This window comes from Parathielavia appendiculata, assembly GCF_033297405.1.
Source record: "Parathielavia appendiculata strain CBS 731.68 unplaced genomic scaffold N657scaffold_13, whole genome shotgun sequence".
Lineage (NCBI taxonomy): Eukaryota > Fungi > Ascomycota > Sordariomycetes > Sordariales > Chaetomiaceae > Parathielavia > Parathielavia appendiculata.
The window spans coordinates 403,024-426,592 of record NW_026944232.1 but is presented as its reverse complement, the minus strand read 5'-3'; the positions used below and the strand labels follow the sequence as shown (position 1 = coordinate 426,592).

General features: G+C 56.4%; 8 protein-coding genes across 8 annotated transcripts; 4 read left to right on the top strand and 4 right to left on the bottom strand.

The window, feature by feature from the left end:
* Nucleotides 1-53: 53 nt before the first annotated feature.
* N657DRAFT_578555 (uncharacterized protein) lies at nt 54-6,462 on the top strand (the record flags this gene model as incomplete). Its single annotated transcript, XM_062789326.1, has 4 exons — nt 54-464; nt 1,502-5,149; nt 5,198-5,399; nt 5,522-6,462. 4 exons carry the CDS (start codon nt 54-56, stop codon nt 6,460-6,462), a joined length of 5,202 nt encoding a protein of 1,733 aa, XP_062644858.1.
* Nucleotides 6,463-6,500: 38 nt separating this feature from the next.
* On the bottom strand, nt 6,501-7,143 carry N657DRAFT_135825 (uncharacterized protein). Its single transcript, XM_062785907.1, has one exon. The coding sequence runs from the start codon at nt 6,965-6,967 to the stop codon at nt 6,539-6,541; it is 429 nt and encodes a 142-aa protein (XP_062644857.1). The 5' UTR covers nt 6,968-7,143; the 3' UTR covers nt 6,501-6,538.
* N657DRAFT_135809 (uncharacterized protein) lies at nt 7,100-8,064 on the top strand. Its single transcript, XM_062785906.1, has one exon. It carries the CDS (start codon nt 7,232-7,234, stop codon nt 7,784-7,786), a length of 555 nt encoding a protein of 184 aa, XP_062644856.1. The 5' UTR covers nt 7,100-7,231; the 3' UTR covers nt 7,787-8,064.
* Nucleotides 8,065-8,341: 277 nt separating this feature from the next.
* N657DRAFT_683192 (uncharacterized protein) lies at nt 8,342-11,541 on the top strand (the record flags this gene model as incomplete). Its single annotated transcript, XM_062796551.1, has 5 exons — nt 8,342-9,577; nt 9,636-9,674; nt 9,917-11,135; nt 11,164-11,227; nt 11,283-11,541. The coding sequence occupies 5 exons, from the start codon at nt 8,342-8,344 to the stop codon at nt 11,539-11,541; spliced, it is 2,817 nt and encodes a 938-aa protein (XP_062644855.1).
* A 1,464-nt stretch (nt 11,542-13,005) lies between these two features.
* On the bottom strand, nt 13,006-15,266 carry N657DRAFT_624161 (uncharacterized protein). Its single transcript, XM_062790705.1, has 3 exons — nt 14,858-15,266; nt 14,606-14,803; nt 13,006-14,554 (listed from the first exon to the last, which is right to left on the bottom strand). Exons 1-3 carry the CDS (start codon nt 15,011-15,013, stop codon nt 13,451-13,453), a joined length of 1,458 nt encoding a protein of 485 aa, XP_062644854.1. The 5' UTR covers nt 15,014-15,266; the 3' UTR covers nt 13,006-13,450.
* A 305-nt stretch (nt 15,267-15,571) lies between these two features.
* On the bottom strand, nt 15,572-18,121 carry N657DRAFT_648456 (replication factor-a protein). Its single transcript, XM_062793518.1, has 4 exons — nt 17,770-18,121; nt 17,456-17,716; nt 15,937-17,400; nt 15,572-15,884 (listed from the first exon to the last, which is right to left on the bottom strand). Exons 1-4 carry the CDS (start codon nt 17,796-17,798, stop codon nt 15,791-15,793), a joined length of 1,848 nt encoding a protein of 615 aa, XP_062644853.1. The 5' UTR covers nt 17,799-18,121; the 3' UTR covers nt 15,572-15,790.
* N657DRAFT_648455 (amidohydrolase 2) lies at nt 18,092-19,751 on the top strand. The gene is made up of 3 exons (XM_062793517.1): nt 18,092-19,127; nt 19,199-19,259; nt 19,320-19,751. Exons 1-3 carry the CDS (start codon nt 18,494-18,496, stop codon nt 19,654-19,656), a joined length of 1,032 nt encoding a protein of 343 aa, XP_062644852.1. The 5' UTR covers nt 18,092-18,493; the 3' UTR covers nt 19,657-19,751.
* Nucleotides 19,752-21,166: 1,415 nt separating this feature from the next.
* On the bottom strand, nt 21,167-21,761 carry N657DRAFT_135688 (uncharacterized protein). The gene has a single exon (XM_062785905.1). The coding sequence runs from the start codon at nt 21,547-21,549 to the stop codon at nt 21,247-21,249; it is 303 nt and encodes a 100-aa protein (XP_062644851.1). The 5' UTR covers nt 21,550-21,761; the 3' UTR covers nt 21,167-21,246.
* Nucleotides 21,762-23,569: the final 1,808 nt, after the last annotated feature.

Genomic DNA, 23,569 nt, shown 5'->3' with positions numbered 1-23,569 from the left:
ACGGTCTGTCGGAGTTGGATCCGAAGCTCGACTCGATTCGGCCGTTTGCTACCATGGCAACCTCGAACGGTTTGCCAAGTTCCGAGGACGGGCTGTTCGTCGACGGGGCAAGGACAGAAGCAGCGCCATTCACCTTCCAATACGATCTCAGCGATAAGGATGCGCCGGATCCCTTGAACCTGGACAAAATCGCCCGAGAGTCGCCCGTAACGCTCACTGGGGCATCAGATACCCCACCCATTGTCGATACAGAAGAACTTTCGTTGGCGGCGATGAGGGAAAGGCAAACAAACGGCATTACGAAGCAGCCCGCCGACAAGCCTGGGAATCGCATCGTACCCGTTAGCATCGAAGTTCGCTTGCCATGGTTGCCACCCGCCCGACGAGCAGAATACCAGAAAGTCAGAGTCGAGGACTATCAGCCGGAAAAGGAGTACTCTAGAACGCGGAGGAGAAGACGTCAGGTGAGTGACAATTTCTGCGTGGTTCTCTGCTGGCCGTGATTTAGTTATGGGGCTCCGGGTGGCGGGTCAGTGTCTTTGGAGAGAAGCCCAAGACGCAGTCAAATGCTGCCTCAACTGATGGGTTTGAAAAACCGTGGGCATTTGCTACAAGCAAGGGATGCGCAAGCTTGTTGCCTTGACTTGGCTAGATACTTTTCATACTGCTGCTGCCGAGGCTACCCGAGTGTACAGAGCGGGATCTTCAAGGGGAGCTGCTTCTTGCTCCCGGATCTCTGACGGCTCTCAAGCCTCGTACGTTTACCAGCTTCAGATCACGCTGCTCTTCGAAGAGAGACTCGAAGGGCAGGTGTCGAAGTTCTCCCGGAACGGTTTTTCTACCGATGTGGGCCTGCTCCCTGATTTGCCTTCCTCGAGATCCGAAGTTCGGCTTTTCATCCTCCTCCCCATTCTAATGCATTGCTGCAAGCCCTCACAATGCGATAAACTCTTCTTCCTTGCCTGGCTTCTGGGTTCTTTGAGCTTTCGAGACCCACGCCCATAATAAATACACTTCCAAATATTACTCCCTTCCACAACACCTCTCGATTTCTATCCTCAACACTCTTCGCGCCCCCTCTTCTTCAACCTGCAACACCAGAGCCGATCACGATACACGGTCACGCTCTGCTGTTTCGGATCCAAGACCTCATTCTCATCCACAGTTTTCATTCCATTCACTCTTCCGTCACCTTTCCGTTTCATATCTCCTCAGTCCGGCGTTCACCGATTGATTGACCGCGACAATGGTAGGCAGAGGGAACTTGGCAGTGTGCACTTATGATACCTTTCCTTACCGTTGGTTGTGATGCAAGCAAAATAGTCTCTGACTCTCACTTCGCATTTGGCCGGTCCGCTTCACCCGGGTCCCTCTCTTTTGCTCCTCCCACACATGTTCTCCCTCACATGTTCTCACACACAGGACACCTCACAATTAATCTCCTTACCCGATCCATTCTGCGCAGCCTGTTGAGTTGAACGCTTGCTGATACTCTTGACAGGATGACGTCTATGACGACTATGCCGAGCAGTTCGGCACGAGAAAGAGGAAGCGTCTTGATGATGATTACGGCAGCTATGATGAGTTTGAGGTGAACTCTGATGAAGAGGACGTCCAGGACGCCCGTGCCGCTCGCCGGAGACCGGGTACGATTGACGGTTTTTTGGAAGCCCGCAACGGGCGGCGCAGCACACGTGCGAGCACCCGCGCCAATTCCCTTCTTGCATCTGACGAAGGTGAGAATGGGAGCTTAGCAGGGTCAGGGCGGCCGCGGCGGTTGCGCCCTAGAGCCAGCGTGGGTTTCAATCAAAATCACGGTTCGCACTACGACGACCGAGACGAACTCCAAGACTCGGATGGGGCCCGCGGCGACCCGTCATTCTCCTTCGTTCAATCCGACATCGTCCAGACGAAGCGGAGGCGGCTTAGGAAGCTGTCAGCTAGGACGAAGCCCGGTCCTCGCGGCGGTTTGCAGCTGGTCGAGGACTCGGACATCGAATTCGAGTCGCGACGCCGCTCATCGCGTGCCGGCAGGGCGACCAAGAACATGACAGACAAATATTCCGACGACGATGAGATCTATTACCGGCTCGAGGAAGAGCGAGCACCAGCTGCCCCGAAAGCCGTCAGCATGCGCGAAGTTTTCCAGCCGGCTTCGTATGAGTTTAAGGAAGTTCATCGGACCATCTGCGAGTCGTGCGGCTACGGAGACGACCGGAACAAGGGGGCTCTGATACCTTGCCAGGGCTGCTCCAATTCCTACCACAAACTCTGCCTTGGCGTCCGGAGCGTCCGAGAACACCGGGTGACAAAGGTTGGCCCGGACTCGTTCGTGATGCAATGCCGGTTCTGCATCTGCACCTACAAGCACAAGGACGTTCAGGCTCCCAGCCACGACATCTGCCAAGGGTGCCACACCAAGAATCAGTCGTGCGTGCCTTTCTCAGAGCGGAAGACGGTCAAACAGGAGGAGGCGCTGCGCAATGAAAACGGCGGCGTCGACCCCATAACCCCCGTTGACACGAAGCTTGTCAACAATCCGGACAATGTGATGTTTCGGTGCTGCCGCTGCCATCGCGCTTGGCACTATGAGCATCTGCCACACCCAAACAAGTCTCGGGATCCCGCCATCGACGACCCGCTCCATCTGCGCAAGCATCGTCGCGAGGAATACCAGATTACATGGACTTGCAAGACGTGCCAGGACACGGAAGAGGAAAAGATTGACAAGGTGGTCGCTTGGCGGCCGCTGAATCCCAGCGCATATACCAAGGGTCAGTGGATTACTGACTTTGACGAGGACAGCCTTGAGTACTTGCTCAAGTGGCAGCATAAGTCCTACAACCACTGCATGTGGGTGCCTGGAGCCTGGTTCTTTGGCGTCGCTAGTGCCGTCATGCGGCAGTCGTTCATCAAGCGAACATTCGGAGAGCGCTCTGATGAGGGCATCGATGGAGAGAGGCAGCATGCCGACAACCTCCTAAGGTGGACCGAGAAGGACGCGATTCACGACTCGTGGATCACGCCCGACATCATCCTTGATGTCCACCAAGCGCCGCGGTCGTCTCTGGATGAAAAGCGCTACAAGGCCAAGTCGGTCAAGGACAAGTTTGAAGATGACCTGAGTCGAATCCATCACATCATCAAGATCTATGTCAAATTTGAAGGCTTAGGCTATGATGATGCCGTCTGGGACACGCCTCCGGCTCCTGATGCGGGGCCGATATACGATGCTTTTTGCGCGGCTTATTACGAGTACCTGAACGGCAAGCACTTCAGGCCAGAGCCTTACTCCAAGATGAAGGAGCGGATCGAGGAGTTCCGCCAGCGGGTCTTCGCTCCTGGCATCGAGGTCAAAGAGCAGCCCAAAGGCCTCCGTGGTGGCAAGTTGATGGAATATCAACTTGAGGGCCTCAACTGGATGCTATACAACTACCACCACGAGAGGAGCGTAATTCTTGCCGACGAAATGGGCCTCGGCAAGACGGTTCAGGTTGTCGCCCTGCTTTCGAGTTTCATCCAGGATGACCCCAAGATCTGGCCATTCCTCGTCGTGGTGCCCAATGCAACCTGCCCCAACTGGCGCCGCGAGATCAAGAAGTGGGCTCCCGATCTGCGCGTTGTGGCCTACTACGGTGGAAGGGTCTCTCAGTCGCTAGCGCTCCAGTACGAGCTGTTTCCCAATGGAACCCGGGAAATGAAGGCTCACGTGGTCATCATGTCCTATGACTCGGCCAAGGACAATGACACGCGCTCGCGGTTTGCCGGCACGAAGTGGGCGGGCCTAGTCGTCGACGAGGCCCAGGCCCTCAAAAACGACGAAAACAATCTATACAGGGCTCTCAATAGCTTGCGCATCCCGTTCAAGCTGCTGCTTACCGGGACGCCCCTGCAAAACAACAAGCGGGAATTGTTCAACCTCCTCCAGTTTGTCGACCCAGCCATTAAGGCAGAGCGCCTGGATGAGCAGTTTGGAGAGATCACGTCGGAGAATTTGCCTGCGCTCCACAACCTGATCCGCCCTTACTTCCTCCGCCGGACGAAGGCCAAGGTCCTCACATTCTTGCCGCCAATGGCGCAGATCATCGTCCCGGTGAGCATGAGTGTTCTGCAACAGAAGCTCTGCAAGTCCATCATGGAGCGTAATCCTGAGCTCATCCGCTCCATTCTTGTGCAGAGCAAGGTGAAGGTTAGTGATCGTGGCAGCCTCAACAACATATTGATGCAGCTTCGCAAATGCCTGTGTCATCCGTTTATCTACAGCCAGGCCATTGAGGATCGCACGAGCTCGCCGGAGCTCGCGAGGCGCAACCTCATCGAGGCTTCTTCGAAGCTTATGCTTCTGGAGATCATGCTGCCCAAGCTCAAGGAGCGTGGCCACCGCGTTTTACTGTTCAGTCAGTTCTTGGACCAACTGACAATCCTGGAGGATTTCTTGGCCGGCATGGGCCTGAGGCATGAACGTCTGGACGGCACCCAGTCGTCGATGGAGAAGCAGAAGAGGATTGATGCCTTCAATGCTCCCGACTCGGACATCTTCGCCATGCTGCTCTCCACGCGTGCGGGCGGCGTGGGAATCAACCTCGCCACCGCCGATACAGTCATCATTCTCGACCCCGACTGGAACCCGCACCAGGATATCCAGGCTTTATCCCGTTGCCACCGTATTGGCCAGCGCAAGAAGGTGCTGTGCTTCCAGCTGATGACCGTGGACTCGCCGGAGGAGAAGATCCTCCAAATCGGCCGCAAGAAGCTTGCTCTGGACCATCTTCTAATCGAAACCATGGATAACGAAGAGGACGCGCCCAACGACGTCGAGTCCGTCCTCAAACACGGCGCTGCGGCTCTGTTCGGTGAAGGCAACAAAAAGGAGGCCATCACGTACGATTCGGCTGCTGTGGACAAACTCCTAGACCGGTCCATCATGGAAGAGACCAAAACTGACGAAAATAAGTCGGCCGAGTCGGCCTTTGCTTTTGCTCGTATCTGGGCCAACGATGAGGGTGCGCTTGCGGATGATATTGTCGAGACGGAGCCGACTATCAACCTGAGTGTGTGGGATCAGATCCTGCAGCAGCGTGCGGAGGAGGCGCGGAAGCAGGCAGAGCGGGCCATGGAGACGCTCGGCCGTGGAGGGCGCCGCCGTGGAGTAGGTGCAGTGTGCATCTGTTGATGATTCGTGACTAACTCTGCACAGGCCGCCAACTACGCTGGGCCCCGGTTCGAGTTTGACGAAGGCCAGGATGCCGCGGCAGGAGACAGTGACCATGCAGATGGCGACGGCGAATTCGTAGGCACCGATAAGAGCGAGGCAGAGTCGAGCGATGAGGAAACTGCCGTGATGGGTGAGTCGACGCCGGTCGGAGCTAACTTACACAAGGGACAGGGCAAATCACAAGGTACGAACAAGTCAACCCCTGCAAAGTACACTGGCAAGTCGGGCGGGCGGGGTGCGAGTCGCGCTCCAGCCATGCCCAAGAACAAGCCAGCTCAGTCGAAGAACACCAGCTCACGCAAGAAGGGCCCTCAAACTTGGAGCGAGACTCCCAAAAAAACGCGGGCAAGAAAGCCCGCCGCGACGCCCGCAACGCCAAAGGCCAAGACACCACGGCCGCAGTCCTCCGGCCGCCGCCAGGCCAAGACGTCGCTCAGCACGCCGACAAAGCCGGCCGGCCGCGCAAAAACAAAGACGCCAGCGCGCCGAGCAAACACCAGCAGCAGCAGCAAATTGCCCCTGCGCCAGCTCGAGCTGGAGCAGGAGCAGGACCAGGCCGTCCCAACGGAACCCACGCAGCAACAACAGTCCCCGGAGGAGGAGCAGCAGTCCAACCAGGCAAGGGCCCCAGCATCCGACCCGGCAAGAACCACATCCAAGTCGTCCTGCCCTCCGGCAAGCTCGGCTGGACCCTCACAGACCTAGGCCCGGACGCCGAAGTCGTCGCTGCCCTCGCTGCTGGGACCCCTACCACCCGGCAGTCTCATACCCCGATCCCCGTCCCGGTAGTCCCCTCGATGGGCCCTCTCCCTGCCCGTCGTCCTGCTCCTGGTACTGCTGCTCAAACTAGTATCTCCACTAGCGCGATTCCGGTTCCAATTCCGGTTTCTTCTTCTGCTCCTACTCTGTTGGGGCCTGGGCTGCAAGTCCAGCAGCCAGAGGTGGTGCCGCTGCAGAGGTTGTGCATTGTATGCGGGTACATGCACCCGGAGACGTGGGACTGTCCTGAGATGCAGTCAGAGGCGAGGCTGCGGCTGGCTATGGACAGGCTCAAGAAGGCTGTTGCTAGTTTTGCTGTTATTGGGCAGGAAGGCGGTGGTGGTGGTGCTGGTGGTAGGGGGGAGGGGTTGATCGTGGTGAATGGGAGGAGGATGGGGTCTGGGGAGGTGAGCAGGGAGTGGGCGCGCTTGGGGGAGAAGTTGAGGCGGTTGAAGGCTGGGAATGGGCAACAACAGCAGCAACAATAACTACGGGGCAAGGCTGCGGGTGCGGGTGGAGGAGTAAGGGGCGTGGATATGCTGTGAGTTGCAGCAGTGGATTTGATCATTGGGCGAGAGGGGTAACGTCGTTGCTTTTTCCATCCCCCTCTTTTCTGAGACGGTAGGCATTTGGTTTGGGGAGAGCATAGGCAGGAGGAGCATGGCATGGTATGGCGACGGGTTTGGGCTGGCTGGCTGCTCTTTTTCTTTTTTGCCGAGGTATGCGGCGGATAGCATTGCCTCGCATGTCACCACGGGGTAGGTAGTAAGCCTGCCTCGTGGGCATGGACGTGCAGGCAGCATCTCTTGCTTTCGTTCGGAGGTGGACGATTTCAGCAACGTCATAGGGCTTATCCCTGCTTTTCTTCTTTTCTTCCTTGCCTGCGATACCCTTGGTGATTGAAAAGAAGGAGGGTGTTTGTGCTCGGCTCAGGGGCGTGTTCGTGATGGGCTCAGGGGTCGGCTGTGAAGTCAGACGAACAGATGACAGCATTTGACGTGAACAGTTGCAGTTCTAGACCGCAGGGGATGGATGGATAGAGAGATACCGGGCGGCTTGCCTACTACTGGCATGCCTAGCAGACGACAAACCCCCAAATCTTCAGACTCACTCTACAGATGTCATCTGGTTCTCCTGTTGGATTGAGTTGACACTGGCCAGGCAGAGCGTATAAGCCACAGCGTGCATACCCGCGTGGTGACTTGCATACCTTAGCATGGTACAGCATGACATGGCTTGCATGGTGGCTGCCGGGAGATGGGCCATCGCCGCCGCCAGCGGAAAAGCAGATGCCTATCAAGGCATTGCATTTGTCGTTCAACGGTTTGTTTTTCTTTTCTGTTTTCTAGTTTTGTGCCTTTCCATCCACTGATACCATCAGTTCCCTTCCTTCTGTCAGACAAGCAGCATCTGCATCCCCAGAGGGAAGCTCACTCACCGTACAGAGTACATAGCCGGCCCCCGTCCAATGTCTGTCTTGTCTGGCCGGTCTGGGAGCCCCTGTTTGTCACGTGGCGGTGGGCCGGGTTTGAGGTGGCAAATGTGGTGGTGGTTGTGTTGTTGTGGATGCAGGCATCCGGGCCAGATGCAGGCAACCTTATTTGGGCTCTGTCGGGCGTTTGCACGGGCGCTCTGCTGGTTGGTGATGGCGGGTTTGGAGAGAGAAGCGGGACTGTGCTTGATGGGAAGACTCTGGATATGTTGGGAAGAGGCAGGACAAAGCTGGGGAAACAGGGCCATGTGTGTGGGTGGAGTAGTGGATGGTGCTGGTGTTTAAAAGAGAAGGGTCTCAACTCTCAAGTTGAGGTTTGAGTTTCTAACCACGCCCAGTAACGCCTTATCTAGTGCAACAGCAGCATACTCGGAACGATTCGGACTTTTTGTCTTGCTACTTACTGCCCAGCACCTCGTCTCTGTGCCCCTTCTTCTTGCACGCTACACCGAGTCAGCTCTGCCTCATCGGGCACCAGGGACAGACAGACAGACATAGGCACTGCCCAGCTGTCGTGACACGCGTGTCACGTCTTGCCGCCGGTTGTTCCAGTCAAGAGTTTGTGGGACGGTTCCGGTTCCGCAGCGCGTCATCTCGGCGTATAGCGCTGTCTCGCCTTCTTTCTTCTCCGTTGGCGGCTTCTCTGCCAGACAGCTATCAAGTCCCTGGAGACAACTACCGGCCTCACTGAAACAGGCTGTATAGAAACGACAGCAGGCGTCAGGTGCTGGTGCCTTGTGCCCCTGTCCGTCCGTTTGCATCACAGAGATTCGGCCCGCTTTCGCTTTCTCCCTCCCCCGATATTGTCTTCGGCTTGGCCGTGGCTTGGTCTTCACATTCGCAGAGCAGAGCTCGCAGAACCTTTCTTGACCGCCATGGACGCCCTCCAGGAACTCACGCCGACTGAAGCCTTTCCGAAGGATCACGGGGTGCCTGCCCTGACTCCCGACCGCTCACGCACCCCGGCCACGCCCCCGGTAGACAAGAGGTCTCCTCGCGGCCCGCAGAGTTACAGTCACCTGGCCCTTCGTCTCGCACATTCGACTGCCGTTTCGCCAACGATCGACTCGCTTTCTCCCCGCTCACTCGACATGACCCGCGACATGGCCATGGAGGGTTCGTTGCCTCCGAGTCCACGCACCAAGCTGCAAGAGTCGCCGTTTGACCCGGCTTCCCATTCCCCTCATTCGGCCGTTTTCAGCGCCAGTCAGAGGATTCAGAGGTTGACCAGCTGCGACTCGAACCTGCTGGCTTTAGACGGCAACGACGTGAAGATTGGCTCTGACATCACTGGTGGGATTGCCTCCAAGCCCATGGATAACGCCAACTCGAGCAGTACCGACGACGTGACTATCAGACACTTTCCACGCTTCGACCAGGCGTCGCGCCCCATCGTGTCGGATAACTGGCGAGCCAAGAGTGCCGTCGATTCCGTCGATGTCGTCACGAGACCGCAGCTGGATTCTCTGACCATCAACAGTAACGGAAGCACGTCCAGCCCGCAGTCTCCCTTCGCCTATTCGCCGGCCCGCAGTCCGCTGGCAGCGCCCGCCAACTTCAACGCGATGACGGGCTTTAACCAGCCGAATCCGCATCCCCCGCCGACGCGTGTGTCACTGTCAACATCCGTCTCGATGTCCTTCAATCAGGATCCTGGTTATACCCATCACTCGTCCACCAGCAGCAGTCTTGAGTTCGGCACTCAAGACGGCCCGCCGAGGAGTATCCCAGCCGAAAATGCTACCAGCATGCCTCCGAATTCGCCATCTGCCAACCCCATCACCACCCGCATCAGCGATCTGGGACTCGGTAGCGAAAACACCGCGACAAACACCGCCTCCGCCAACGGCAATGAGAACGCCCAGGGCAGCAGCAATAGCAGCACCAGCAACGGCACCTTCTCCGTGACCATCTCTACCGACACGCTCGGCTACTGCTTTGTCCGGCCCAACGGCACGCGCACGCGCCTGGTGCCCGTCGACATGCTGCCGTACCCTTTGCAGGGGATTCCGGCAAACGAGAGCGGAAACGACCGGCTGGTGGCGCTGCCTGTGCCGGCCGGCGTCGGCGTCGACGGACAGTCGAGCAACACGCAGGCTTTGAGCGCGCTTGTGAGTTTTTTCCATACGAGGTGCCTGGAACGTTGTTGATGGCTGACCGTGCTCTTAGTGTCCCCCGGATGGAAATACCAACGGCGATGCGATCCAGGTAAACCCCTTTTCTTCCCTCCTCACCCCTTCTGTCACCCAACAACCTCTCCCCATTCATGAGATTCCTCCCCTCTCTCTTCCCAGCATCTCTTCCAGAACTACCTATCCGGACACGCACATCCTAAACGAGGAAAAAAAAACCAGTCCCAAATCGACCGCATTCTCGCCGCCCCCTCCCTTTCCCGCTCCAACAGCACTAACAACAACACCAACAAAACCACAAACCTGACACCCTCCCAGAACCAACCCCCAACCTCATCATCATCTTCCTCTTCGACAACAACGACGACAACACCCAAACGCATAAAAGTCTACTGCGACAAGTGGGTCCACGAAGGCGTCTGCGCTTTCACTCAGCAAGGGTGCAAGTACAAGCACGAGATGCCCTCAGACCGCGCGACGCAGCACCAGCTGGGCCTGTTCTTGGGTTATCCCGTGTGGTGGAAGCGGAGGCAGGCTGAGTTGTCGAGGGTCTTGCAGGCGCCGCCGGCTCCGGGGTCGGTGCAGGGTTCGAGTTCGGGGTTGGGGTCGGGTTCTTCTTCTGTGGGTGGGAAAGGGAATGGGAAATTGAATGGGAATGGGAATGGAAATGGGAATGGAAATGGGAATGGAAATGGGATGACGGATCGTGTGCAGCAGCGGGCTCTGGGACGGGTGGCTTCGAGTCAGGGTCATGGTCAGGGTCAGGGGTTTGGTCAGGGCCTCGGTGAGAGGAGCTCTGCTGGTGGTTGTCTCGAGAGACCTGGGAGGCTGCTCACCTCTGCCGCTTCTGTTCCTGCTCCTGGTGGGAGGCTTCCTGCTAGACTTGGTCAGGGGCTTGGTTCTGGGAGTGGTATGGGCGGTGACGCAGTTACCTTACCTGCGAGCCCGACCTACCAAAGGTTTGGTTTTGCCGCGGAGCACAGCGCCAAAAGATTCGAGAGGACTCTCGCCCACTTATCGTCTGGGGGCGACAACGACCCAACCTCTGCCAGGCTTTTCCAGGGCCAGTCTCCTCGACAGAACACAACAAACGGCGGGCTGGCTGCCTCGCGCTGGGGAGGCGGCCCCCAAGCTCCAGCAAACATCAACGGCACCCCAATTAGCCACGCGCGGGAGCAGCTTATCCGCCCGTCGTGGCGCACTACCTCTTCGGCCGAGCCGTCCTCGCAGCGCGGATACCCTGACCAGAGCCTGCGTACCTACGATGGTGCCGACTACGAGTCTCGCGACAGGCCTGACCATCTACGCTACGACCATTCCGGTGCTGATCCAGAGCAGGGTGGAAACATATTCGCCAACAACAACACCCCTGCTACCCAGTTCGCTGGCCCCGCCAACGACACCCGCGCCTGGCCCTGGGACTACCCGCGCTACATCCGCCGCGCCTCGCAGACACGGCAGTACCGGCCCGAGCCACCCCTGACCCAGGCCCAGCCCATCAATGTCGGGTCCTCGTTTGGCGCTGCTTGCAAGTTTGGTACGTTGCCCTCGCACTTCGCTGTTAGGCTCTCCTTATCCATCCACCCTCTCACGAACTCCCCCGTCCCTTCGTCACCTATCCAAGGACAAGTATGTCAACCTCTGGAGAGAAAAAAAGCTAACACCTCTCCGAAAAACACAACAGCATTCCCCACCGCCACGTGCACGTCCACGTCCACGTCCACCTCGACAACCTCCCCGTCATCGACCTCGTCAGGGTCAATATCAATGTCGTCAACCTCCCCCTACGGCCCCATCGCTCCGCCCCTGAGGAACAGGAACCCGAATCCAAGAATTCCGCTTCCAAATCCGAGTCTGAACTCCCCTCATCAACATCATCAACATCAGTATCTCGCTCTGAGCAGCGGCAACAGCAGCAGCACTCTTGTCACTGGTCACACTAATGGCACTGGCAGTGGTAATGGCGCTAATAATGACACCAATGCTGCTGGGCCGGAGTTCCTTCCCGCGAGGAAGGTTTCTTTGAACGAGTCTGTTGTGGACAGGCACCACGCTGCCGTTGCTGGCGGCGCGGGGCAGGATGCCGCAGGGGAGGAGGTCGGTTGCTGACCCGGTTGGGAGACATGATGCACAGGTGGTCAGCGGTATCGGGAGGAATTAATTTGATGGAGGATTTCTTGGAAGGGGTTATGAGGTGAGGGAGTTGATGGAGCGTTGAAACATCAAGCTGTTTTGAAGTTGGTGTTGTGTTGTGTGCGGGAAAAGGAGAGGAGAGCAGGAAAGTGGAGTTTAGGGGGTTTATGTGTTTTTGTTTATTTCCCCTCTCTCCATTCCTCCTCTTCTCCTAGAACTTACCTATCCGGTTTTCCTTCCCTTCCCCGTTTCCCTCTTTTTCTCTCAGCCTTTCTATGTAATCATCTCGCGATTCTTCATCTCATTAAAACCCTTCCTTGCCCTCTCCTATCTATTCCAGGGTCTCTTATGCGGACTCGTGCTTCCCTTTGTTTCTTCGTAGGGGAATAAAAAGCTATGTGAATTGTGGGCATCGGAATGGATTTGGGACCTGGTGTCACAAGAACAACACATCGGAGGTTACAGTAGGAAAGTAGAGCGGGGAATCATGTCAAATAGGCGCCACATCACACGGCTACTCTGTTTGTTTTCATTCTTCTAGGCTTTGTTTTTCTTCCACAGATATGATATGATGCTGCTATGCAATGATGATGGGGATAAGGAATGGATAGAATCGCATACGTGCGAGATTCGTTCGGTACCTGAGTTTCTTTTTTCGAAATTTTGGTGGCAAACATGGTTCGGGCGAGATTGACGGAGAGGGTATACCCTTCATGGGCGATGGGTAGTCAAGGTAGATACTGTCCGGTATGTCTTCCATTTGCAGGACGTCCTGCGAGGGAGGATGTGAGATGTCCCCGGCCGATGACCTGAAACGATGGTTGTGAGGGAGCTGGGGTTGGAGGTTGGGGGCCGGGAGCAGGCGTCCTGCATGTGAGTGGTGGTGCTGAACGAGTTGTGGTTGGAGCGTTGAGGAGGAAGATGCATCCAGGAACGGCTACCTCTCTCCGAAATTTTTCTTCAACTCTCATACCCCGTCGCTCCTACTGGTCCCTGTCTAAACCTACATATCTGTGGAGAGCACGGCATTTGTGAATTCCGGGCCTCAGAACTCGACTCATGGATTCTCATCTTGGACACAGCATGATTGACCATGCATGAGTACTAGTGACTGCATGTGAAGACCGTCTTGTGGTTCAACTCGGCAACCGTTTGTCGTTTTTATTTTTTTTTTATTTTTTTTTCTTTTTTTTTGGGCTTACAGCTCCTTCCCTGTCCATTATGAGTACGGTAGAGACCGCAAGCTAGCGACATCATCCACTTATCGGGCCTGTATACCTACCGAGGATGATGCAAAGCACATAACGCCAGCACAAAATGAGGAGGCTATTGCAGTGGGAAGGCAGGAAACTGCTCTACCCGTTCTTTTAGGCCCTAAGACGGATAGCAAGGTCGGGGACCATCTGGCACTGCGGTGTCATCAATCAAGTAACAGTCCTTCTCTATGCCATTCCCGAGTCCTAGACCATCTCTGTACACCTGCCAAGGCTGTCCCTATGCACCGACCATCTTCAACGCCTGGTTGCCGCCGATTCCTTCGTCCCAATTATGATTCCCTACTAAGCAGGGTTCCTTTTCATGAAGCAAATACATCTCGTGATCTAGTGCGCCAATCCTTTTCTGCCATCAGAAGCCTTGATCCCAAGCCCATCAGCGCGCCGTCAACTGCCCTTCCATTTCCTCATCCACCTGAGCGTACCGGGACGCCCGCAGGATGTTCTAGAAACCCGCCACGACCCCAGTCATCAGATCCTCGTCCTCGACCTGGTTCAGAAACGACAGGTCATAGTCCCGCCGCGCGTCCTTGTCCTTCTTCTGCTGCGTGACCAAGAACCGCACGAATTCGCGGTTCGTGCCCAGCCGCTCGTTCGTTGCCTTGACCAGCGGCTCGAGCTCCGCCAGCTGCTGCGCCGTGCGCGCCATCTTCTGTGCGAAGTCGGTCTCGGACAGCTCGTCGTCCGTTTCGTGGAACGCGAGGTAGGCCGGGCCCCCGTCGGCCGGGCGCTCGATCACGCCGCTCAGCATACCCTCGTCGATCATCTGCTGCACCAGCGCCTGGATCTCGGCCTCGGTCACGAGCGGCGCCGCCGTCTCGGCGCTCTGCGTCCGCGCGCGTATCTGCTCGAGCGAGATCTTGGTGTAGACCCGCCGCAGGTTCAGGATCTGCCACCGCTGGTAGTGCTGCATCACCAGGCGCATCAGGTTGAGGTTGTTCTCCTCGCTGAAGAACTGCGGGCCGACGCTCTCGAACTCAGTCTTGAGCGACTCGGCCGTGCTCTCCTCGAACGCCTTGCCGATCGCCTGGTACGGCTTGCCGAGGGTGGAAAAGGCCTTTTGGGCGCCGCCGGCCGTGTGGCTAGGCAGTGTTGGCGCTTTGCCGTTGAGGAGCAGCCCCACGAGCATCCATTTGTTGTGCGCTTCCACCATGATCTTGCTGCAGGAGTGATTGTCTCGTGCGGGGTATGTGATGACGCGCTCCAGGGCGTCGAGAGCCTGTGCCCATGACCGCCGCTGGATGAAGCACAGCCCGCGAAGCAGATCGTACTGCAGCACGTCGCCGCTGCTGAGCTGCTTCGTCAGACCAGACTCGATCGTGATGTATGATACCGGCGGCAAGTCCAACGCACAAAGCGGCCGCGTTTCCAGCTGGCCCTTGGCGCCCGGGTAGAATACGACGTTCTTCTCGAGAACTGGCAGCGCGTGTTCGACGTTGTCGGTGTCGAATGCGAGCTTAACTAGGGCGACATGGTACGAGGTGAGGACCGAGCCCGTGGGGTCGAGCCGGAGGAGCGCGGTTGTAAGGAGCTCTACTGCAACAGAGGCCTAGTCCGGTCAGCAAGTGCCGAAGGGGGCGGTTTAGAGGCCGCTACCCACCGGAAACAGCGTCCCGCCTACAAGCCAATCGAGAAGGACCGAAAAGGCTTTCCCCGCGTAACGTATCTGGCGGGCGTCGAATGTGGAGAGGAAGATGGAGATTTTCGCCAGCAGCTCGGCTTGAGGTAGACTGTTGGCGGAGCGGGCGGCTATGAGCAGGCTCAGGTGCGAGATGGAGTTGAGGGCTGGATCGACGTGCTGTGAAGGGTCAGCGATTGCCTTTCTCGAAACCGAGAGTAACGGTCCACCTACGTCGAGCAGCTGGGCAGCAAACTCTTTGAAGCTTTGTGTCACAGCTAGCTGGTCCACCTTTTCGCTGTGCGACTTTGCAGCCCAGTTGTACCGATCATCGTCAGGAAGCGCGCCGGCTGGCGGGAAGTCGAGCAGCGCCGAGGCAAGATGATCCATCTGCGACGAGTCGGTAGTGACGGCGGCGACCTCGGTAAACTGAGGAAGGTCCTCCGTAATCTCGTGAGAAATGTATGTAGACCAGACAGCGGAATCGTTGGTCGGTCTGCTACCAGTGACGGCACTGCCTGTCTACCAATGTTCTGCTGGTATGTTAACTCCCCGTGAGAACAAATGAGTGTGGATGTAAATTGGATCGTTGGTGTTGAAGTCGTTTGGAGAGAACTTCTGTGGTCTAATGCTGGAAGTTGACTGGAGCTCCCCGCGATAGGAAGCCTACAGGCAGGCAAAGCCCCACTTGAGCACTCATGGCAATCTCTCCGCTGCCTCTGTCCTCAGATACCAAGTCAATCCCACTTTAATTTGGCTGCCACACCCCTTTACTTTGGAGCAGCCAGATGGCTCAGGATAACTCTTGAATATTGTGAAGCCGTATATATCTTCGAAAAAGCCGTCAAAACGCGTTTTATGGTTTTTTTGAGCATTGGTTGAAAATCTGGGAGCTTCTCTATTGGCAGAACCTTCCACCACATGCCCCTGTCGGTTTGTTTTATCTCCCGTCTCCAACCCACTTCATACACGGCTCGCCGAGATCAGAACTTGAGAAGTGAAAATGGTCTACGTATCATTATTGCTTATGAGCGAGATCGACAAGCGGCTTCCGAACTCCAATCCTGCACAATCATGATAGCCAGTTGCTGTCACAGCTCCTTGTCAGTCCTTCCCCGTCGAAACCAAACCGAGAAAGCACTCCATCCCACCTACACAGCCGTTTTGTTACATCTGGCTCATCTGCTTGATGAGCTCGGCCAGCTTGTTGCCTTCTGACTTGTAGTCTATCGCCGCGACGCTCATGACCTGGTATCGGACCCTGAGATCCAGATGTCAGCAGGCTGCTCAAAACGGAGAAAAGACAAACATACCTCGTTTGTTCACCATACGTATCCATCTTGGCACGGCATCGAAACACCAGCTTCCTGCAGTTGGCCGCCTCAAACGCGGCGCCGAAGCTCCCGTCCCCCCTCGACTGCATCTCCATGAGCTCGTCGGCCGTCTTGCCCATGATCATCTTGGCCTGCTCGTCGAAGCAGCTCAGCCAGATGTGGCCGGTGTGGTCGCTGATGTCGATGCTCATAATGTACCGGTACCGGGCCCGGTCGTGCGTCATGTCGCACTTCTCGCACCGCCACGTGCCGTCGCTCATGTCCGTCACCTTCTTGTTGCAATTTTCACTCAGGCAGGCCGGGTACGCAAAGTTCTCCTGCTTGATGTGCAAAATGGTCGCCTGGACCGTAAAGTAATCGACGTTCTCCATGCCGAGATTCTCCGCCTTCACCTGCCCAACCGTCTTGAACTCGTCCTTGTGGCCCGCGGCAGCCCCCATTGACGATAGGTTGCTGTGCGTCGCGAACGTGTTGTTCCTGCCGCTCGACTCGTACCAGCCCTTGAGCTTATGGGCTTCGGGAATGTCGGGGTCGATCGCCATTGTGCCCGATGACAAGAGTGACAGGCTACGCCCGCCAAAGTCGCTGACGCGCATGCCCTTGAAGGCAATGATGGACTCTGGGTTGGCGTCGAAATCGGTGGCTGTCTTGCCCCAGACGGTGACACGTACCGAGTAGCCCGTGTCGTCAACCAGCGTTAGCTCGCGCTTGTCGTAAGGCTTCTGCGTCGTCTTGGAAATGATCTGGTCCACCGGGTTCACCTCCTTCAGGACGCCAATGATATCGACCGTGGCATCCTTCTCTACGTCCTGTAACTCCTGAATGTTGCAAAAGTTGAAGCGTACCTGCGGCACGGAACTCTGGTCTTCAGCCTTCTCGATGACGGTGTCGCGCTCAAACATCATCTCGTAGTCGTTGGGCAGGTTGCTAAACTGCTTCTTGGCAAGCTGCACCTTGCAAGGGGTCGAGATGTAGTAGACTTGTCCTTCTTGCAGAAGGTCGTAAAACTGGTCGACCTGCTCATTGAAGCCCGTTGCCCGGATCTCACCGCTCTCGTCCAGGAGATTGACGCTGAACAGCTTGCCATCACCGGTGTTCTTGTGCCACGTCCTGATGTCTGACTTGCTTGTGACGCGAACCTTGATGGTCCATTTGTTGGCGTATGGCGAAAGCGCCTCGACGGGGTATATTGTGCTCGCAGAATGCCCGCCATGACCGCCTCCGCCCCCGGCCCCGCCGCCCGTGTGAGAAGCGATCTGCCTCTGGACCTGCGATTTTGACTCCTGCACTGGTTCGCTCTTGGCGCCGTAGAAGCCCGCGCCGCCGATGGTCGTGTTTGTGATTTGCCGCTCGTTCATTGTGGCTTCCATGCTCTTCGGGTCGCCAAACTTGTCAGGTGTGCCGAGCGACGTGATGACTTCGAGGTCCAAGATGATCATAACACTAGATGAAGCTCGTAAGCGCCGGGTACATAAGAGGGCAGAGAAATAGGACGCACTTTTTGCCCTTGAGTGACTGGGCCTGGTATTGCCTGACGCGTACGATGGAGCCGCGTTGCAGCTGGCCGTCGTGCATCACATGGTTTGCTTGGGTGGCCAGCATGCACTGCACGTAGTTGCGGACGTCGCTGAGGACGATGCGGTACCGCTCGGAGCCCGGGGCTGCGGGGCCCTTGTTTTCGAGAAATTTGATATGGAGGCATTGCATCACCGGAACGGGGAACTGAGCGGCGGCGCGGTCGGAATCCGTGAAGATGGCCCTGCATCACGTCAGAGGACCTTGATATTCTTTACATTCCAGACTTTAGCTCACTCTAGGGCGCCTTGTGTGATATGTTCCATCTTGTACGGTTCTCAGCAGCGCTCCAATATGTTGCAAAAGCCTCGTGTGTTCGCAGATTGAAGACGTTGAAATCGGTGAATCAAAGGACTCGGTCCGAAGTTGGCGCTTGGAGATGCAAAGCTTTGGAGGGGCCGCGTTGGGCAGGCGCGAACGCGTCGAGGGGCAACAATTTAATGCGCCAGGCGCGTACAGTACGATTAGCCAAGAAGACAGTATTCTGCACTGTCTACTTAAAATGGACAGCACCTCAATCTCTGGAAACGCATGTCAGGAAGTCACAAGCCGGAAGCTCGGCGTTTTATAACCCGACATCAGCCCGGTTCCCAGTCATGAAACTTGGCCGATGGAAAACAGATCCGGAAACTTCAAGTCTGCAGCTGCAGAAATGTTCGACGAGAACTGCGGAGGCGCTTTCCTTCCATGGCCATTGGTTCGTTGGTGGAGAAGCGATGCAGTCTCCCCGCTATGTCGGTGAGGGGACAAAACAGCTTCTCATTTCATATCTCAAGCCGTTAATAACAGAGATCATATGCTGAAACCGAGCGCGCCGCCTTTCCACTCTCTTGCCCGGGACCATCTCTAGAACATCTTGAAGCTCAGTGAAAGAACACAACCTCAACCTTAGCTCATTTCAACCCCCGTAACCAACCGGACTGACCTTCCCCTGACCTCACTCACACACATCTCACCCACCATGCCCGCCTCAACAGCCCCGATCATCGACTCCCACATCCACCTCTACCCCTCTAGAGAGATCCCCTCCCTCGCCTGGTGTACGCCCTCCCACCCCCTCGCCTCGCAGCACTCCGTCGCAGAATACCTCACCGCCACCGGCCCGACTACAACCCCCAATCTCTCAGGATTCATCTTCGTCGAAACTGACCGGCACAACGCCTCCTCGACCGACTGGACCGCGCCCCTGCAGGAGATCGCCTGGATGCGGCGCCTGGCAACGGGGACACCCCGGTCTGGGGAAGGCCATTCGGCCGCCGACGCCAGACTCTGCCTGGGCCTGGTCCCCTGGGCGCCGGTGGCGCTGGGGCCGGAGAAGCTGGGCGCGTATCTGGAGGCGGCAGAGAGAGAGGCCGGGACCGAGACGTGGCGGCTCGTCAAGGGGTTTCGGTATCTGCTGCAGGACAAGGAGAACGGGACGGCGCTTGGGGAGGGGTTTGTCGAGGGGCTGAAAGTGCTGGGGCGGAAGGGGTACGTGTTTGATGTCGGCGTGGATCAGCATCGCCGCGGGAGGGTGCAGTTGGAGGAGCTGATCGAGATGATTGATCGGGCGCATGAGGGGGTCGAAGAAGGAGAGAAGGTGGTGTTTGTTTTGAGTGAGTCCGCCGGGGAGCAGCATGTGTGGCGGGGGGGAAGAAATAGGTGATGGTGTTGACTGTGGTGCTAGATCATCTCTGCAAGCCCGACTTGACGATTCTGAACCAGACTGACCCGTCATTCATTGCGTGGTAAGTTTCGGAACCTGTCTAGCACCACGAGTCGAGAGATCACTGACGAGAGTCATCTAGGCGCACCGCCATGTTCACGCTCAGTAAGTGCCGCAAGACTTACATGAAGCTTAGCGGCTGCTTCTCCGAGCTGCCTGACAAGCTCAAGGAGCGCTCGGCCGAGGACATTTTCTCAGCCATTCTCCCCTGGCTCGCCGTTGTGGTCGCCGCTTTCGGCCCGAGCAGGATCATGTTTGGCAGTGACTGGCCGGTTTGCACGGTGGGAGTTGGCGGCGAGGCCTGGAAGAAGTGGCACCGAATCGTTGAAATGGTGTGCGATCTGGCCGGCTTGAGCGAGCAAGACCAGGCTATGCTCTGGGGTGGGACGGCCAAGGAGGCTTACAAGCTTGACTGCTAGAAATTGATGCATTCCTTGCCGCCGTTTGCCCGTTTCCTCTACTCCTTGAGCTGCTCATCCACATACTTAGAGTGCAGTGTGATTCGAAATCGGACAGTGACGGGGCATAAAGCACATGTGGAAGAGAAAGGCGCAAAAGTTGAACTCAAAAGGCGAAGGCAGCAAAAGCTCACTGGCTAGCCCCCTTCAGTTGAAGGTAGCCAGCTACAAAACCCTGGGGAAAGTTTGCTTCGCGGGCGGCGATGGGGTGCGGTTGGCGTGTTTTATTGCCCCGGTGTTGGGTCGAACTGACGAGGTCTCGATAATGATCATAGATCTCTCGACAGCAACCCAACCCGGGGGTGACCACCGCCAATAACCATTTGGCTACTGGCTGTGGTCGGTGATATATGGGCGTGCGAACTTCTATGTCACGAACTGACTGCCCTTCCGGGAAACTCATCGGTCCCAATCCTTGGCCGCAACAACGCCAACTGCCACCTTGGTCTTCATGTTCTCCAAGAATCACACATACACAAACTTGGGTTTCCAGGATCGCTGCCACACAACCAGCAAAAGGACTTAAAACCAAGCTGAGGAGGACATGGTAGACTGACAACAGTTTTCCTGTTCAAACACGAAGCCCCATGATACTCAGGGCAAGACAAAACCGCGAGCGTCGCCAGAACCGTCGCCGTCATGAATGGAACGCAGGATGCACATAACCTGGCATCACACATGGGTCCGCATCCGGACCCGATCAACCCGCCAACCGACCAGTCTACGACTCCGACCCTGAATCAGACCCTCCCAGACTCAGCCCGACGACTCCATTCAAAGAAACGAAACAAAGGGCTGCCGACCAGCCGACCGGCCACGCGACGGAGCCACCTGCGGCCCAGTCCCGGCCCTGACCTGCAACGCTCCCGTGCCGCCTCGGTGCCGGCCTCGAAGTGCGCCAATTCGCAGTCAATTTCACCGAGCTCGTTGTCACCGTAGAGCTTCCTGGCCAGTTGATGCACCGTTCCCTTGGCAGCATCGCTGACGACGTTATCTGGTGACCCAGCTGTCAATCCTTTGTGCGAGTGATGGCCAGGCCGGAAAGTAGACTGGTTCGATGGTCGCGCCTGGCGGCGAATCGGCGAGCCAACCGTTTATGCACCCACCCTGAGGCTTCACACCCGCTGGCGGTATGCAATTTGGGTTCGACCCCATGCAACTTCGGGGTCACTGTGGCCGGTGCCTGGGTTCCCGGTACTGTGTTCGCGATTTCGGTGCGTCCTTTCCGCCAGTCGTACTCCGTATCCTATATCAGGAATATCGAAAGGGACAGAAGGCAACGTCAAATGTTGTTTATCCGGCATTGGCAACCGGTCACGAGGGCGCGCAGGCTTGCTGTCTGGATGAAGCCCAATGAAGGAGAAGCAGACGACAATCTTGCCCTGTCTTGATCACACCGGCTGTTGCCGAAGAGGCGAGACCAGGCAAACACGCATCGCGGCGCCTTGGAGAAAAGCAGCAAACAAAGAAGAGCATCCGAGGAATAATCAGTACCTGGGGGCGGAGGAAAATGACACATAGTCATTCCGATAAGCCCAACCGTCCCAGAAACTAGGAAGCCACCAAAAGGGCTGCCTGGTCAGCCATCGTCCCCCTCGGTCGAGGCAAAGGAGGATCACACTTTCGCGACAGCCGGCAGCATTCAATCGCCGAGCCCCAAGCAAGGGGAGCACCACATGCAAGCGGAACAGAGTACGACGCAGGAACCTCAATACCGGCCTTGGCGCTGCTTCCGGTCACACGGAAAATCTGGGGAAAGCTGCAGGTGTTGCAGGCGGTCAAAAACAAACCTGTGAGAACCCGCCAGCCGACGGGATTGCATCCATTTCGCTTGCCGGAAACCGGCAGCGACATCCGGCAGTTCGTTTAACCGCTAGCATCGGGACCAGATTTCCTTTTGGTTAAAAAGAAGGGAAAAACTGACAAGCTCACTAATTGCACTCCCCCCTGTTCACTGTTTGCGCGGCCGAAACTGCCTTCGGCCTAGCGCAGCCTACGCCAGCCACACCACATATCACAGATATCACCTCCATTGAGGCACACACACCGAATTGCACATTCAGTTGTTGTTGATTGCAATATACTTCGACCTTGTGAATATAGTGTTTTACCAGCCGGTTGATGGTATTAAAGCCTCCCGGGGTGCAAAAGTTGGGCCTGCTGAGCCCCACCTTAGCTGAAGAGTGGGCTAGCACAGAGGGTGGGGCCTAATTGTGGGGCTGAGCTTGCGGTAGTCCAAATCCAACGATCCTAAGAGGTTCAACCAGAACTCGTTTTTTAGGTACTGTAAGTTAGATGAATTTGTAGTGCTTGCTTGCTGGTAGTGAGCTCCTCGACTTGATGCGCTGACTCTGATGGCAATAGAGGTGGTGATCGGTGTGGCTTGCAGGCTGAGCTAGGCCGAAGGCGGTTAGAGCCGTACGAATAGGGGAATGTACAGTTCGTGGGCTCGGAAACAGAGACTCGGCTCCAGCGGCGCAGGGGTTTGGCCGTTGGCCGCCAGGTTTGAGAGTGCCATGGGCAACGCCATGCTGCCGAAAGTTCCAGAAGACTGCTTGAAACGGGTTTCGCAAGTGGGATGAAGCAGAGATGGACAGGCGGCGTCGCTAGCAACAGACGGACGGGGTTCCAAGACGGAACATACGCCGCAACCAGGAAGTGATGTCGTGCGGAAGGCTGACAGAGCCATGGTACCTTCACTGTTGTTGATGGTGCCTGGCTGGCATGCTCTGCCGCTCTCATCAGAGAGGATGCTCAGTAAAGACACCTATAGCGGCGCCGTGACAGCAGGCCGTATTGGCCGGCTTGGTAGGGCCGGATGCATGCGCCTCCTCCCCCTTTGCTCGTCAACTTTTATTATGTCGGCCTTCTTTCGGTCATAGCAATCTGGCGTAGTGCACCACGGAAACAGGAAGGTGAGCTCAATCGAGATGACTAGGTACAGTAATTAAGGGGAGGAATGCTGGAAATAACTGGTCAAAAATAACCGTAACACCACATTGCTTTCGGTCTTTCATCAACAGAATCGTGTCACCGAAGCCAGCGCCGAACCCTATGGTTAGCCTCCACAATGTCGAAACGTTATAAACAGTGCTGCGCAACAGGCAGCGATTTCCAACCCTTTCTCATTTCTTGTCGAGGCTTCAAAAACGCCGCCCGACTGCGTCGGCAAGGGAGCGAGTCGAATATGTTGAGACACTCCACGATCATTGACCCGCTCCAAACATCGAGGCTTCTCTAGCCAACCATATAAGTGTTGGAAAGCCAACAGCCACGATTTCACGGTGTTACGCTTTATGGGAGCCCTTAAAACAGTGAACTTTTCGAGTGCCCGGGACCAGCCCAGAATCTGTCAATTGAGGGCTCTGTCCTTCTCCTTCTCCAAGTTGCCTGGGTGCCTCCTAGACCTTATGCAACAGCTGTGTATTACCCCTGACCGGGGTACGATATCGGCAACCCAGTTTTCGAGTTTCAACTTCACTTCCAACAATAAGATTACTAGCAAATTAAGGTCTTACTATCTAACTATAATCCCTTCGACCCCTCCATATGCTTATATGCTAGGTTGTCTTGAACTATGTTTTATTAAAGATATAGTAACGTGATTCACCATTGACTCGGACACCCCATTGAGTCGGACACATTTTCCGGACTATGCCACTACAAACTGCCAAAAGTCCACCAGAATCTGATGCAATCAATTGAAACTACTCAGAATCGCTTAAGCTATCTATTTCTCCAGCCTCCGAGCATGTCCTTGCATTATGGCCAGTCTTGCGGCAGATGCCACAGAGCCGTAAACCCGTCCGACGCCTCTTTGATGGTCCTTCAATTTCCTCCTCAACGCGCTCTTCCTCGTCCACCATACCTTTCT

What these genes read in the sequence shown, in the direction of transcription:
- N657DRAFT_135825 (XM_062785907.1), bottom strand. Translation starts at nt 6,967, where the DNA reads ATGCTGTCATCTGTTCGTCTGACTTCACAGCCGACCCCTGAGCCCATC.
- N657DRAFT_135809 (XM_062785906.1), top strand. Translation starts at nt 7,232, where the DNA reads ATGGGCCATCGCCGCCGCCAGCGGAAAAGCAGATGCCTATCAAGGCAT.
- N657DRAFT_624161 (XM_062790705.1), bottom strand. Translation starts at nt 15,013, where the DNA reads ATGGATCATCTTGCCTCGGCGCTGCTCGACTTCCCGCCAGCCGGCGCG. An exon ending in TTGCTGCCCAGCTGCTCGAC is followed by an intron (nt 14,804 to 14,857) that starts GTAGGTGGACCG and finishes GACCCTTCACAG; the next exon opens with CACGTCGATCCAGCCCTCAA. An exon ending in TAGGCGGGACGCTGTTTCCG is followed by an intron (nt 14,555 to 14,605) that starts GTGGGTAGCGGC and finishes TGACCGGACTAG; the next exon opens with GCCTCTGTTGCAGTAGAGCT.
- N657DRAFT_648456 (XM_062793518.1), bottom strand. Translation starts at nt 17,798, where the DNA reads ATGGAACATATCACACAAGGCGCCCTAGA. An exon ending in ATCACACAAGGCGCCCTAGA is followed by an intron (nt 17,717 to 17,769) that starts GTGAGCTAAAGT and finishes GACGTGATGCAG; the next exon opens with GGCCATCTTCACGGATTCCG. An exon ending in CAGTCACTCAAGGGCAAAAA is followed by an intron (nt 17,401 to 17,455) that starts GTGCGTCCTATT and finishes AGCTTCATCTAG; the next exon opens with TGTTATGATCATCTTGGACC.
- N657DRAFT_648455 (XM_062793517.1), top strand. Translation starts at nt 18,494, where the DNA reads ATGCCCGCCTCAACAGCCCCGATCATCGACTCCCACATCCACCTCTAC. An exon ending in GAAGGTGGTGTTTGTTTTGA is followed by an intron (nt 19,128 to 19,198) that starts GTGAGTCCGCCG and finishes CTGTGGTGCTAG; the next exon opens with ATCATCTCTGCAAGCCCGAC. An exon ending in GACCCGTCATTCATTGCGTG is followed by an intron (nt 19,260 to 19,319) that starts GTAAGTTTCGGA and finishes AGAGTCATCTAG; the next exon opens with GCGCACCGCCATGTTCACGC.
- N657DRAFT_135688 (XM_062785905.1), bottom strand. Translation starts at nt 21,549, where the DNA reads ATGTCGCTGCCGGTTTCCGGCAAGCGAAATGGATGCAATCCCGTCGGC.